Source organism: Haliotis asinina, chromosome 12, assembly GCF_037392515.1.
Source record: "Haliotis asinina isolate JCU_RB_2024 chromosome 12, JCU_Hal_asi_v2, whole genome shotgun sequence".
Classification (NCBI taxonomy): domain Eukaryota; kingdom Metazoa; phylum Mollusca; class Gastropoda; order Lepetellida; family Haliotidae; genus Haliotis; species Haliotis asinina.
The window spans coordinates 10,797,374-10,810,209 of NC_090291.1; the positions used below are offsets into that span (position 1 = coordinate 10,797,374).

The following is a 12,836-nucleotide window of genomic DNA, read 5'->3' on the forward strand; positions in this document are numbered from 1 at the left end:
CTAGAATAGTGTCGCAACATTCAACCAGTAATCGCAACGGAAAATAAGTCAAAATTCTTACGGCCTCCATTTTCGAATCGTATGCCAGCGATACTGTTCAACTAATGCTATTTGTTAAAGGATTAACGGTGAGCACGTAACAGTAGAAACAGCATATTAACTAGTGGCACTGAAATGAACAATGCGGTCCTGTACAATCTGGTACAAACATGTCCACTGTATATCTGGGGTTGTCTTTTTATGACTAGTACACTAAACACTTATCAAAAAGCAGGGGACATACAATACAAACGTTGTCACAGCTGTTGATAGTTTATCTAACCATGAAGATCTCGGTTGGGATTGCTTTTCAGTAACCCACGCTCGTCGTAAAGGAATCGCGAGGTCAAACTCACTGACTTCGTTGACACGTCATCGTATCCCACTTGCGTAGATGGATTCTGATGACGCTGGTCAAATGGTTAAAGAGTTCCCTCGTCGCGCCGAAGATGCGGGTTCGATTCCCCACATGGATACAATGTGTGAATCCTCTTTCTGATATTTCCGGAATGACTTTGCCCGAATATTCCTACCAGCGGACTGAAACCGCACCCACTCACTTACTCGACGTAGGCATATATAATGTTTAAGATTTCAGTTGACTTCTTATATGAACCAGTTGTGTTGAAATTTGAAGCTATATATGCTTAATTTTAAATAAATATTTATCAAAATGGGTATAAACATGAAATAAACTTGGAAAACCAAATCGAATGTTACACCGTTTACGAAATAAAGACAAAAAGCGCGTAGAATCACCAAAGCTTCAATATCATCAAGGAAAACACACACTGGGAAACAAGGAAAGTCTTGCGTAAACAAACGTATTTGGTCCAAGCGTTATTAACTTTAATTACGTTAGTTGGTTATGTTAGTAAAACCATCACTAGCCTTATGTCTGATTATCACTGAAGGTAAATATATATTTGACAAACAAAAGGCTTTTTAACAAAACTTGTAGTCTGGCCCTATGCTACCCGAGAAGGTCCGGGGTAGAATAGGCCACCAGCAGCCTATGCTTGCCATAAACGGCGACTATGCTTGTTGTAAGAGGCGACTAACGGGATCGGGTGGTCAGGCTCGTTGACTTGGTTGACACATGTCATAGGTTCCCAAATGAGCAGATCGATGCTAATGTTGTTGATCACTGGATTGTCTGGTCCAGACTCGAATATTTACAGACCGCCGCCATATAGCTGAAACATTGCTGAATGCGGCGTAAAACTAAACTCATTCACACACACTATCAAGTATAACCCCGTACCGGGTTAACATTGGTCTTCACCAACGCTTGCCGTAGGAGACTAATGGGGTCGGGTGGCCAGGCTCATATTATCCCAACTGCATAAACCGATGATCATGATACTGAGCGGCGAATTATCTACAGATTATCTACCGCCACGGTTTTGGAATATTGCTTTTATACAATCAAATATAAACAAACATGAAGAATGCACTGATTTGTCAACCCGTGTGGGCACCACTGGATTTTGTTCTCAGGTGTCTGAAACGGCGACAGCGGTTTCAGTAAGACTTCTTGTCAAATGGATTCATGGAAGCAATGAAAACATCTGCAGACTGAAAAATACAACATTTCGAGTTTGTTATCATTGCTCAAGGAAGATATACGATTCCCTCTATTTTAGCTATTGAACTAGCATGGGTATTGATGTGTTCAGCTCATTTCTATTGCCCCATTCCAAATTATTGCTGGATAATAGCTAAAAGGAGGCATAAAACCATACTCACTCGCTCACTCACCCTCACTCGCTCGCTCACTCTTTTCTTCAGGAATGAATGTGTTATAAGTAATATATCTCCTTAACACAATGTATTGATAGGTTGATTGGCTATATTATATTTTAGTCGAACATGGGGAGAGGATGTCGGATTATACAGATCGATAGTGTCCATGAGACCAGAAAATGGTGTTTGAATTCGAAATGTACAGATGTCGGATAATTCATTGTTTAAATGATGATAATATAGAAGAACGCTACGCAACAAATTCACAGATTGTCCGATAATTCAGAGGTCGGATTACAGAGTCCTCTGTATACCACTAACAGACTAGTAAGTTATAATTAAGTGAGTAATTTACATTTATGCCGCACTCAGAAATATTCCAGCTATATGGCAGCGGTATGTAAATAATCGAGTCTGGACCAGACAATCCAGTGATTAACAGCTTGAGCATCTATCTGCGCAAATGGAAACGGATCCCATGTCTCAAGGAAATCAGCGAACCTGCCCTCTCGATCTCGTTAGTCACCTTTTAAGACAATCATAGTCCCCTTTTGTGGCAAGTATGGGTTGCAGATGATCTGTTCTACCACGTATCTTCACGGGCACATAATTCTGTGTGAGTTTAGTTTTACACCGCACTGAGCAATATTCCAACTATATAGCGGTGGTCTGTAAATAATCGAGTCTGGACCAGGCAATCCTGTAGATAAACAGCATGAGCATCGATCGATCTGCTCAACTGGGAACCGTTGATATGTGTCAACCAAGTCAGAGAGCCTGACCACCCGATCCCGTTAGTCGCCTCTTACGACAAGCATAGTCGCCGTTTACGGCAAGCAAGGGTTGCTGAAGGCCTATTCAGTCCACAATTTCGTAAAACCCTATGGCTATTTACTGCAGTACTGCTGCCGGTTAGCTCTAAAACGTACAGTGATCTATGCGCGGAATATGATTTAGTTTATACTATGGGGAAACACCGACACACTGAAAATTACCTTAAGAGTTTCTAATCATTTTTGTACTCGATAGTTATGATATCGTTTATATCGTGCCGCAAATCCCACTCAAGCAAACCTCTCATATATAGTGTACGACGTTTCATTTTCATTAAATGTGTTGTTTCATAATGCAAACATAATGTAATGTAGATCGCGCAATAAATATCGCCCACGTTAATGGAAATATCACTTTGAAACATAAATTGTAAGGAGAGGGTCATTCACTTGTACATGCTACACACAAATCAGCATCACACTTCATCAACTATGAACTATCCCTTAGATAAGTGTTGAAAGGCTGAAAGATAAGGAGGCTCTGTGTCGTATGCATATATATATATATATATATATATATATATATATATATAGAGAGAGAGAGAGAGAGAGAGAGAGAGAGAGAGAGAGAGAGAAAGCATGACAGCGTGACGAGTGAACTCTTAAACCACAAGGCTACTTCACTGCGCCAGTAAACGAAACGTAAGAACCAGTTACAATGACGCATTCGATTTATAGAAGTTCCCGCACCAGAAACCCAACCGCCCATGGATGGGACCTGTGTTTATTAATACACTGTTATTATGCTGTGCAATTAGATCGAGTCAGTGGTCTTGCTGACAGAGTGTATATGGCGTTAGATGACATACTTGTCACCCTGGCAGTCACTCGGCAACAATCACAATAATTATGACCACAATATGTGACCCATTTCTCAACTTTACCATCGCGGGTCGTCCCAAGGTCTGTAATTACAGACTGGGATAGGGCGGTAGCGTTAGAACGTGCGGGTGGGAAGTGAGTTGAGTTTTACACCGCACTCAGCATTATTCCAGCTATTTGGCGGCGGTCCGTAAATAATCGAGTCTGGACCAGAAAATCCAGTTATCAACAACATGAGTATCGATCTGCTCAACTGGGAACCGATGACGTGACAACCAAGTCAGCGAGTCTGACCACCCGATCCCCTTAGTCGCCTCTTAAGACAATCATAGTCGCCTGTTCTGGTAAGCATGGGTTGCTGAAGGCCTATTCTACCCCGGATATTACGGGTAACTTCGGGGTGAGGTGGGGTAAGCTTAGTGGTAAAAGTCCATTTCTAGCGTCTTGATATATACTAATCACTCATTGCCTAGGATCACACAATTTCAGAACTTCACTTACACGTACATTTATAATGGGGAAACTGGATCCATTTAAAACTGGAAACTAATAATATGGTAACCCCTCTTTGGGAAAACAGTCACTTTAACCTAACCTCATGTGGCTGATACATGTGTAACCATAGAAATGGCTTCCATCTCACCAGTTAACCATCTTGGCGATGATGAAAGGAGTCCATGATGAATAAACAACACATGTGAATGTGGGATCACAAGATGCAATGACATACTAAATCCCAGGATCCATGCTTACTATAATCTTAGGTATTTGACCAGATTTGACCCTTCATAAGTTTCTTGTTAAATTCATGAGTTTGTCCTTACCAATGTGAGTAGTATAGCTGAAACACGATACTTAGCTCGCATGAAACAAAGTGACTTGAATTTTCATCAGTCGTCTCGGGAGAGGAGCCCTGTATTTTGCACTTTCTCAAACCAGACATTCATATTTAACAAATGTAACCAAACGTAATGGAAGATTGGCGTACAACGTAAAAATATGTCTCTAACTAAAGAATTTGTGACAGCCCATGGCTTTGTATAATCTGTATCTACCAGCTGTTTGAACTTGCATGTAACCTTGCTGCCCAAATCTACTTGGAATTTTAAACTTACATGAGCTGAAGGATAGATGGACACAGACGTCAGCCTGCATGCAAACTGTTTAAGACTGAAGTTGACTACTTATATATAAACATGTTGTTTTGAACCTTGAGGCTCATAACAATTGTTTTAAAATACGCACAACTCCTCAATACGTATAAAAATGGGTTTAAAATTAAATAAACCAAACAGATCGTTAAGACGTGTGCGAAATACGCATCATCTAGAACAGCGCACACGAAAATCTCCAAAGTTAGATCGTGAGAGAAAACACACTGGGGAATGTGAGCCATTACACTAGCAACCGACTGACCGCGTATACTTTTGCGCCACTTTTAGCAATATTCCAGCAATATCAGTGCTGGGAACTCCAGAAATGGGCTTCACACACTGCAGTGGAATCGATACCGGGTCTTTGGGGTGACAAGTGAACGCTTATATCACTAGACTACCCACTACATAAACAAATGAGAGTTTTCCTAAATCTCACTCTGTGGTCCAGTCCTTATTGGTGTGTGCGTGCAAGTTAAGTTTACCGCCCCTTCTGCAACATTTCAGCAATAGAAATGGGTTTCACACATTGTACCAATGCGGGGTTTGGGGCGTAACGGGCGAACGCTTTAACCACTGGGCTACCCACCGCCGCCATGATGACGTGCCAACCAACCTGGCCACCCGATCCCCCAAGTTGTCTCATACTACAATGGGTTCCAGAAGAACAATTCTAACCTCGATCTTCCGCAAATCAGCTCTCCACAATCATTTTGGATTCGAACCGTTTACGTGATGATCTTACGTTTTACTCGCTGTTACCCATTCTTCCTTAAGATGATAAAAAATACGAAACACATGAAACAGCAATATATATTTCAAATACTTGTAACATCAATAATTTATACAATCAACAAGTCCATGAAGAAAACTGCAAACCTCCGAAGTCTTGATAAGTAGTTGACCTTCGGGAAGCCACACAAACAGCCCACAACAAGGGAGATAACTAAGGTCAGGGAGATAACCAACGTCAGCATGGGAGATAACCGTACATTTTAGAACTCTTGCGACTGGGAAGACGCCGCGGCACTTGCTTTGCTCGACTTCTTTGGAAGCAGGGCCTGCTGAATATTCGGGAGGACGCCGCCCTCGGATATCGTGACGCCACTCAAGAGTTTGTTTAGTTCGTCATCATTTCTGATCGCCAGCTGTATGTGACGAGGGACGATCCTAGCTTTCTTGTTATCCCTTGCCGCATTACCTGCCAGTTCAAGAACCTCTGCTGCCAGGTATTCGAGGACGGCCGCCATGTACACTGGGGCACCAGCGCCTATTCTTTCAGCATAGTTCCCTTTCCTGAGTAGTCGGTGAAGTCGTCCCACCGGGAATTGCAGTCCGGCACGGGTAGATCTACTCTTGGACTTGCTGGCTTTGATCTTGCCACCTTTGCCTCGTCCAGACATGCTTTTCTGAAACATACACTTATTTAAGGAAACATAGGACTCACTTTTAGTAAGATTCAGGGAAAGTCGACACTTTCATGTTACAGAATAGAGGAGAAAATGGGAGTGAGTGAGTGAGTGAGTTTAGTTTTACGCCGCATTCAGCAATATTACAGCTATATGGCGGCGGTCTGTAAATAATCGAGTCTGGACCAGACAATCCAGTGATCAACAACATGAGCATCGATCTGCGCAATTGGGAACCGATGACATGCGTCAACCAAGTCAGCGAGCCTGACCACCCGATCCCGTTAGTCGCCTCTTACGACAAGCTGAGTCGCCTTTTATGGCAAGCATGGGTTGCTGAAGGCCTATTCTACCCCGGGACCTTCACGGGTCGGAGAAAATGGGAAGTATGAGTGATTGAGTGAGTTTAGTTTTACGCCGCACTCAGCAATATTCCACCTATTTGGCGGCGGTCTGTAAATAATCGAGTCTGGACCAGATAATCCAGTGATCAACAACGTGAGCACCTATCTGCTCAACTGGGAACCGTTGACATAATTGTGTCAACCAAGTCAGCGAGCCTGACCACCCGATCCCATTAGTCGCCTTTTACGACAAGCATAGTCGCCCGTTGTGGCAATGCAAAGAAGAATCACCATGGCATCTCTAGTGGTCGGATCAGACATGTTCCAACAGATTGGTTGCGACCGCCGACATATAGTTCGTTTTGGCTGTAATTCACTGTAAAACATTCGGTACGTGCATCGTTATGAATGCCCTACATGTCTCCAACACAGCTGGGGACACCAGAAAGGGGCTTTACACGTGGCACCCATGTGGGGAATCGAACCCAGGACATCAGCCTGAGGGGTGAAGGCTTTAACAACTAGGCTGCCCTACATTTGGAAACAGTTCCTTCCATTCCCCCCATATTCTTTCTTCCTCAGAATAAGAGACTAACACTAAGTGTTCACACACGCACACGCACACGCACGCACGCACGCACGCACGCACACACACACACACACACACACACACACACTCTTCTGCCTTCATCACCTTAGCAGATTGAAAGACGTAGCACGAAGTATATATTGTACATAATTTGGGCCTCTTTCGCTATTTCTCAGAGTCCTCTGGTAATTGTTGTGTTAGGTTTTGTTAATAATCCTAGTATGTATCAGTTTATAAATATTCTCTTGGGCCGGGGAACGGGAGGTACTCGTACCTATTTTCCAATGGAAAACGTCTATTATTAGGAATAGAATGATAGAAAATCCCGGGGTTACGGGTGGAAATCTTTCCGATAAATTTGTAGATGAACGATTTCCTCAACAATTGTCGAGATATGTAACGACCTCTAAAATAAGCAGTCTATACCAGGCAATTCGGTGATACCCACTATAATCACAGATCAACATTAACTGGCATACCTTGTGGATGAACCTCACCAACCGATCATTGACTTCAGCTTTACACAGATATTTAGCAACATCAGTAATGCCACGACTGGGAACACAAGAATTGGGCACTGTACTCGTGTGTGGAATCGAACCCGGGTCTTCCAAGTGACGAGCTATCGCTTTAACCACTAGGCTACCCCACCAGGACAAGCTAGTGACTCTGCAAATTTCCACCACCTTCCGCCACCCGATCAAGTTAGTGGACAAGAATGGGTTGCTTAGGCCAATTAATATAGTACCCGGCATATTCTCAAGGGTTTGACAGATGATCACATCGAAGAGGGGTGTAGCTTTAACGCAGCGCCGGAAACACCCATGTGCGTGTAACACAATTTCGTTCTTGAACCTGTACGAACACACTACAATTTTGAACAATCTCTTTGTCAAGTAGTGATAACATACCGAAAGCAGGTTTGGGGTACATACTCCAACATTCTTACCTTCCGATTTAAAGTGTTTGTTCAGCTTTAATGACTATTCACCAGTATGTATCTATTAACGCCATAAAGAAAACTCACAGCTGATGGCGTACGTCAGCCTCCCAGGTCAGCCCAGCAATGGCCGATTTCACACGTGCACTTCCCGCGCTCTGTCACATGACAAATCACGTGAACAATGTTGCGTTTGGGGGAATACTTTTTGTTTGCTATGAACGTTGATACCAAGATTGCAAAGCTATGGTACGTGTGGGTATGGCAAGCGCTCGTAATATCGCAAATAAGCCGATCAGATTTGTTTGTGTGTTGTGGTATTTTTTGTGTTTTGGTGTGTGTTGTTTGTTTATTTTTAACGCCACGCTTAGCAAACTCCAGCTATATAACGAACTTATACGTGATCACATGAGAGTGTTATCTGAACCGGCTTATATGCTTTATACCTGATGGCGCGAGAGAGGGTTCTTCATTGGTTTGTGTTTGATAATGGGAGCTTGTGATCTTGAGGAGTTTATATATACTTGTTATTGTGATTACTGGTTCTTGCTTTACAAGACCTTACAATGTTGATATCATTCTGCATTCAATCATTCTGTGGACATCTCAAGAATGGTGAAATCAATCTGCATTCAATCATTCCCTGAACATCCCTACAATGTTGATATCAATCTGCATTCAACCATTCCCTTGATATCCTCACACTGTTGATATCAGCCAGCATTCAACCATTCACTGAACATCCGTACAATGTTGATATCAGTCAGCAACCATTCACTGAACATCCGTACAATGTTGATATCAGTCAGCATTCAACCATTCCCTGAACATACGTATAATGTTGATATCAACCAGCATTCGATCATTCCCTGAGAGCTTTACAATGTTGATACCAACCTGCATTCAGTCATTCCCAGAACATTCATACAATGTTGATTTCAGCCTGCATTCAGTCATTCCCTGGAAATCTGAAAGGCGCGTTACTCCGCAAAGGTAACAGACCCACTTTAGTAGATACTGCGTATGTAGAGAGTCATACCAAACATTGTTGTATATGATGTTGGTCACTAAGTGCACTGAACATGGACTGATGTGGAGTCAGTATTCTGTTTGTGAATTAAGAAACTGTGACGTGGTATCTCAGTAGGTCAGCACTAAGACACTGTATCTGTACTGACGCTATAGGTCACAAACGAGTGCAGTAGCGTAAACGTTAAATCAATTTCACTACCACCACCGAATGTTTTGTAATGGGTTTGATTAGTGTTTCTATGATTAATTCTTATACATATGTTACATTTACTTATCAACGCAGCTATCCTACCCATGGGCCAGTTCCGCTGTTTTGCGGATCCATGTATTTTGAAAGTGTACGTGTGTGCATGTGTGTGTGCGTGTGTGTGTGAGGGAGAGAATGCGTGTGTGTGTGTGTGCGTGTGTGAGTGCGTGTGTGTGTGCGTGTGTGCGTGTTGGGGAGTGGATTCGAAATAGGTCATTTTCAAAAGGAGGAGGTTGGAATACCCTGGAACCTCTCCCTTTTGATCCGCCTATGCACATTCACTAGTATGTGTCCTATCCTAAGGCTCATGTGTTCAGAGAAGACAGCTCTACATTCATTGATCAGACATCACTGTGTATCCAAACAACGTACACCTGTCTGTAGAAATCCTTATTAAACACTGCGAATGTCCACACCAGCCTATTAACACGCTGGCGTTTTGCGCTGGAGAACACTTTATACAACCTATTTTCATTACAAACACATGTACCCTTCTGACTCTCTGTTAGGAGTTTGCAGATAACACTGAATTGATTGGAACTGTTTCTGTTAATGGACAGGGGTGGGATGTATTTGCATCACGTGTCCACGCACATGCCAGACATCAACCCAGAAATTGTGTCCCAATCAGCGTGCTCTGACTCGTGATATGCTAAAAACGTGTTATTAGGTATCCCGGTCTCACAGTCTGATGGACTGGTTGGCTAATTTCACTGATGAGGACATACCAACTGACCCGTGAGCGTGGACTGAGGTAAACTGTTCCACTGGTGTGTTTAAAAGTCGTCTGCTCCTTAGGTGTGGTAAAACGTCGCCTGTTGTATTAGTGTGTTAAAACTCAGCTGCCCCATGGCGTTGTTTAAAAGTCGTTTGATCTAAAAGCGTGTTTAAATGTTGTCTGCTCCATAGCAGAGTTTGAAAGTCGTCTTCTACATTTGTATGTTTATGGCCGTCTGCTCCATTGGTGTGTTAAAAGTTAATTGGTCCATAGGTGTGTTTAGAGCTTGCCTGCTCCATTGGTGTGTTTAAAAGTCGTCTGCTCCATATGTGTGTTAATAGCCAATTGGTCCATAGGTGTGTTTAGAGCTTGCCTGTTCCATTGGTGTGTGTAAAAGTCGCCTGCTCCATTGGTGGGTTTAAAAGTCGCCTGCTCAACTGGTGTGTTTAAAGGTCGCCTGCTCCATAGGTGTGTTGAAAAGTCGTTTGATCGATATAGGTTTTCAAAAGTCATCAACTCTATAGGTGTGTTCAAAAGTCGGCTAGCCCAAAGGTGCTTTTAAAAGTTGTGTATTTCATTGATGTACTTAAAAGTCGTCTACTCTTGAGGCGACCGTAAAGGTCAGGCCCTTAAGGCTGAAACTGTGTTAGTATTGACGAGTCTATATCCTTAAATAGATTTACTAGTGCGGCGAGCTGGACACCACTGAATTAGTTTTGTGTAATGTGGATTAAATTAGTCTGAACCCAAAGTGTATTTATAGACGTCGTTTGCTCAGAACGAGTAGAATGAAAGTGATCTGATTTATTAGTATAAAATGAAGGTCGTATGTTCAAATTCTGTTAGAATGGATTGAAAATTGTTTGGTGCATAAGCACGTCTTAGAGTCGTCTGCTCGCACAAGTCGTCTGCTCACACTAACATTTTCAGTTCACTGGAAGTGGATTAGAACGTCAATGCTCATTATGCAAAAAAAACATTGGTTATATATTTCTGATAAACATCCTACTAACTGTAAGTCATCCATACAACCATAAAAGAATGTATCAGTCAGCGTTAAATGGTGGAGCGGAGGGTCAGTAGATCTAACATTCATACATTATACGACCCAGAGGCATCATTTGGACCTGGCTATATGAGGACTAAACACAGGGTTTGTGTCCGCACTATCACTTGTAGCAAATCAAATACTCTGCAGCAATGGACCAACTGGTTTAACACCACGACGTCTTTGCCACAGGTTGGTGGTAGTCATCTACAGTGCCGAGAATGAGCAAATTCCCAGTTTCTTTCAAGTGACATGATAAACGCCAGCTGCCAAGTATTAGAGCCATCACAAGTCCAGTCGACCTTCTCAAGTCTCAGAAACACTCGTGTCATCATTACAGGCCCATTGGACCTTCTCAAGTCTCGGAAACACTCGTGTCATCACAATACTTCGTTTCTGCGACTTGAACTACTGAAGCACGTACAATTGGCTCAGGTGTTGGAGGTTTGAGTAGCTTTGATTACAATGTGAAAGCGACAAAGGATGAGGCTATATTAACACTAATTGATCCAAGGAAGCTGCATTAACAACCAATATCTTTTGCGACATCGGAGCAAGTCGATAAACTGGACTTGGAGACATGGTTACAGGAGCCGATGATAGTATGATAGCACTTGACCATTAGACTACTCTTCATGCAAGTAGAGGTAAGTTTTATATGGATTTCATAACCACCCATTTTCGTTTATATGATACACTAACGGGCAAAAGAAACACTAACCAAGTCAAAATCACTGAAATTACAAAACGACAAACCATCATTGTGTAAAAGTAAAGTGAATTTTGTCATTAGAAAACACTTTCCTTTTTCACAATGGTGGTTTGTCGTTTAGGAATATCAGTGATTTCGACTCAGTTGGTATCGTTTCTTTTGCCCGTTAGTTCATATAAACTGCAATATTAATGTTTATACAACGCTCTGATGATCTTCTGTCGTCTATTACCTGACATTATATTTACATTATATTTAGATTATATTTACATTATATTTACATATACATGTATTTATGAAAGCATCTCTGGCACTGACATCTGGTTATGAAAATGTGTAAATATAAAGGGGTAAATATATAAATACAATGCAAATATGAAGCATCAAAGGTCTGTCCCAGCATCATTAGGAAGAAATGGAAATGATTTCATCGGGCCTGATAGCAAAATAGTAATATAAATTGAACCGTGTCATAAATTTTCTCGTGTCGACATTGTTACGGTGAATAACACACTCTCGTAAAAACATCCATAAACCAGCACAAGAGTGTCGGTCTTTACAAGCTTGATATCAGCATCATTCATTCGGATTTGTTGACCGACCAAGTTCCCCAGAGAACGGTTAATCATTATCTCTCTGTTTACTGTTAGTGCAAGACAAACAACTAGCTTAGGATTTGTGAAATACGCTTGCCAAACCATTATTATAGGAGAGTACAGCTGGTATTACGTAAGTCGTTGAGCTTACTAAGAGTTAGGTTAGCTGTTTAATCACGCCCCAAACCCGGGTTCAATTGCTCAAATGGGGAACAATGTAGGAAAGAAATTCTGGTGTTCCACGGTATAAACATTGCATAAATATTGCTTAAAACAATATTCACTCACTTTGGCTTCTTCCGGGTTGTTTAAGCTCTATACATGTTATTCATTCTCTCTCTCTCTCTCTCTCTCTATCTATCTATCTATCTATCTCTATATATATATATATATATATTATTTACGTCATCATTTTCACCATAAATAGGCTTCAAACACTGGAACCAGGCCGTTTTGAATACAAGTGCTTACTTTTATCACTAGCCTGTGTGGTCCACACTCGATTATTTACATAAACCTATTCCATTGCAGCGTAAAACTAAACTCGTTCACTCAGTCACTCATTCGCTAACTGCACGCTATGTGAACGTTCATCCCAGGAATTAAC

At 41.9% G+C, this 12,836-nt stretch overlaps 1 protein-coding gene across 2 annotated transcripts; it reads right to left on the reverse strand.

Moving 5' to 3' along the window:
- Window positions 1-4,577: 4,577 nt before the first annotated feature.
- On the reverse strand, window positions 4,578-8,031 carry LOC137258270 (histone H2A-like). Of its 2 annotated transcripts, none has more exons than XM_067795880.1 (2): window positions 7,964-8,031; window positions 4,578-6,003 (listed from the first exon to the last, which is right to left on the reverse strand). In XM_067795880.1, the coding sequence occupies exon 2, from the start codon at window positions 5,995-5,997 to the stop codon at window positions 5,590-5,592; it is 408 nt and encodes a 135-aa protein (XP_067651981.1). In that variant the 5' UTR covers window positions 5,998-6,003; window positions 7,964-8,031; the 3' UTR covers window positions 4,578-5,589. The 2 variants fall into 2 exon arrangements, with proteins under 2 accessions (XP_067651981.1, XP_067651980.1); XM_067795879.1 differs by lacking the exon at window positions 7,964-8,031 and adding an exon at window positions 7,886-7,921.
- Window positions 8,032-12,836: the final 4,805 nt, after the last annotated feature.

Excerpts from the sequence above, each read along its gene's own strand:
- LOC137258270 (XM_067795880.1), bottom strand. The coding sequence starts at position 5,997 with ATGTCTGGACGAGGCAAAGGTGGCAAGATCAAAGCCAGCAAGTCCAAG.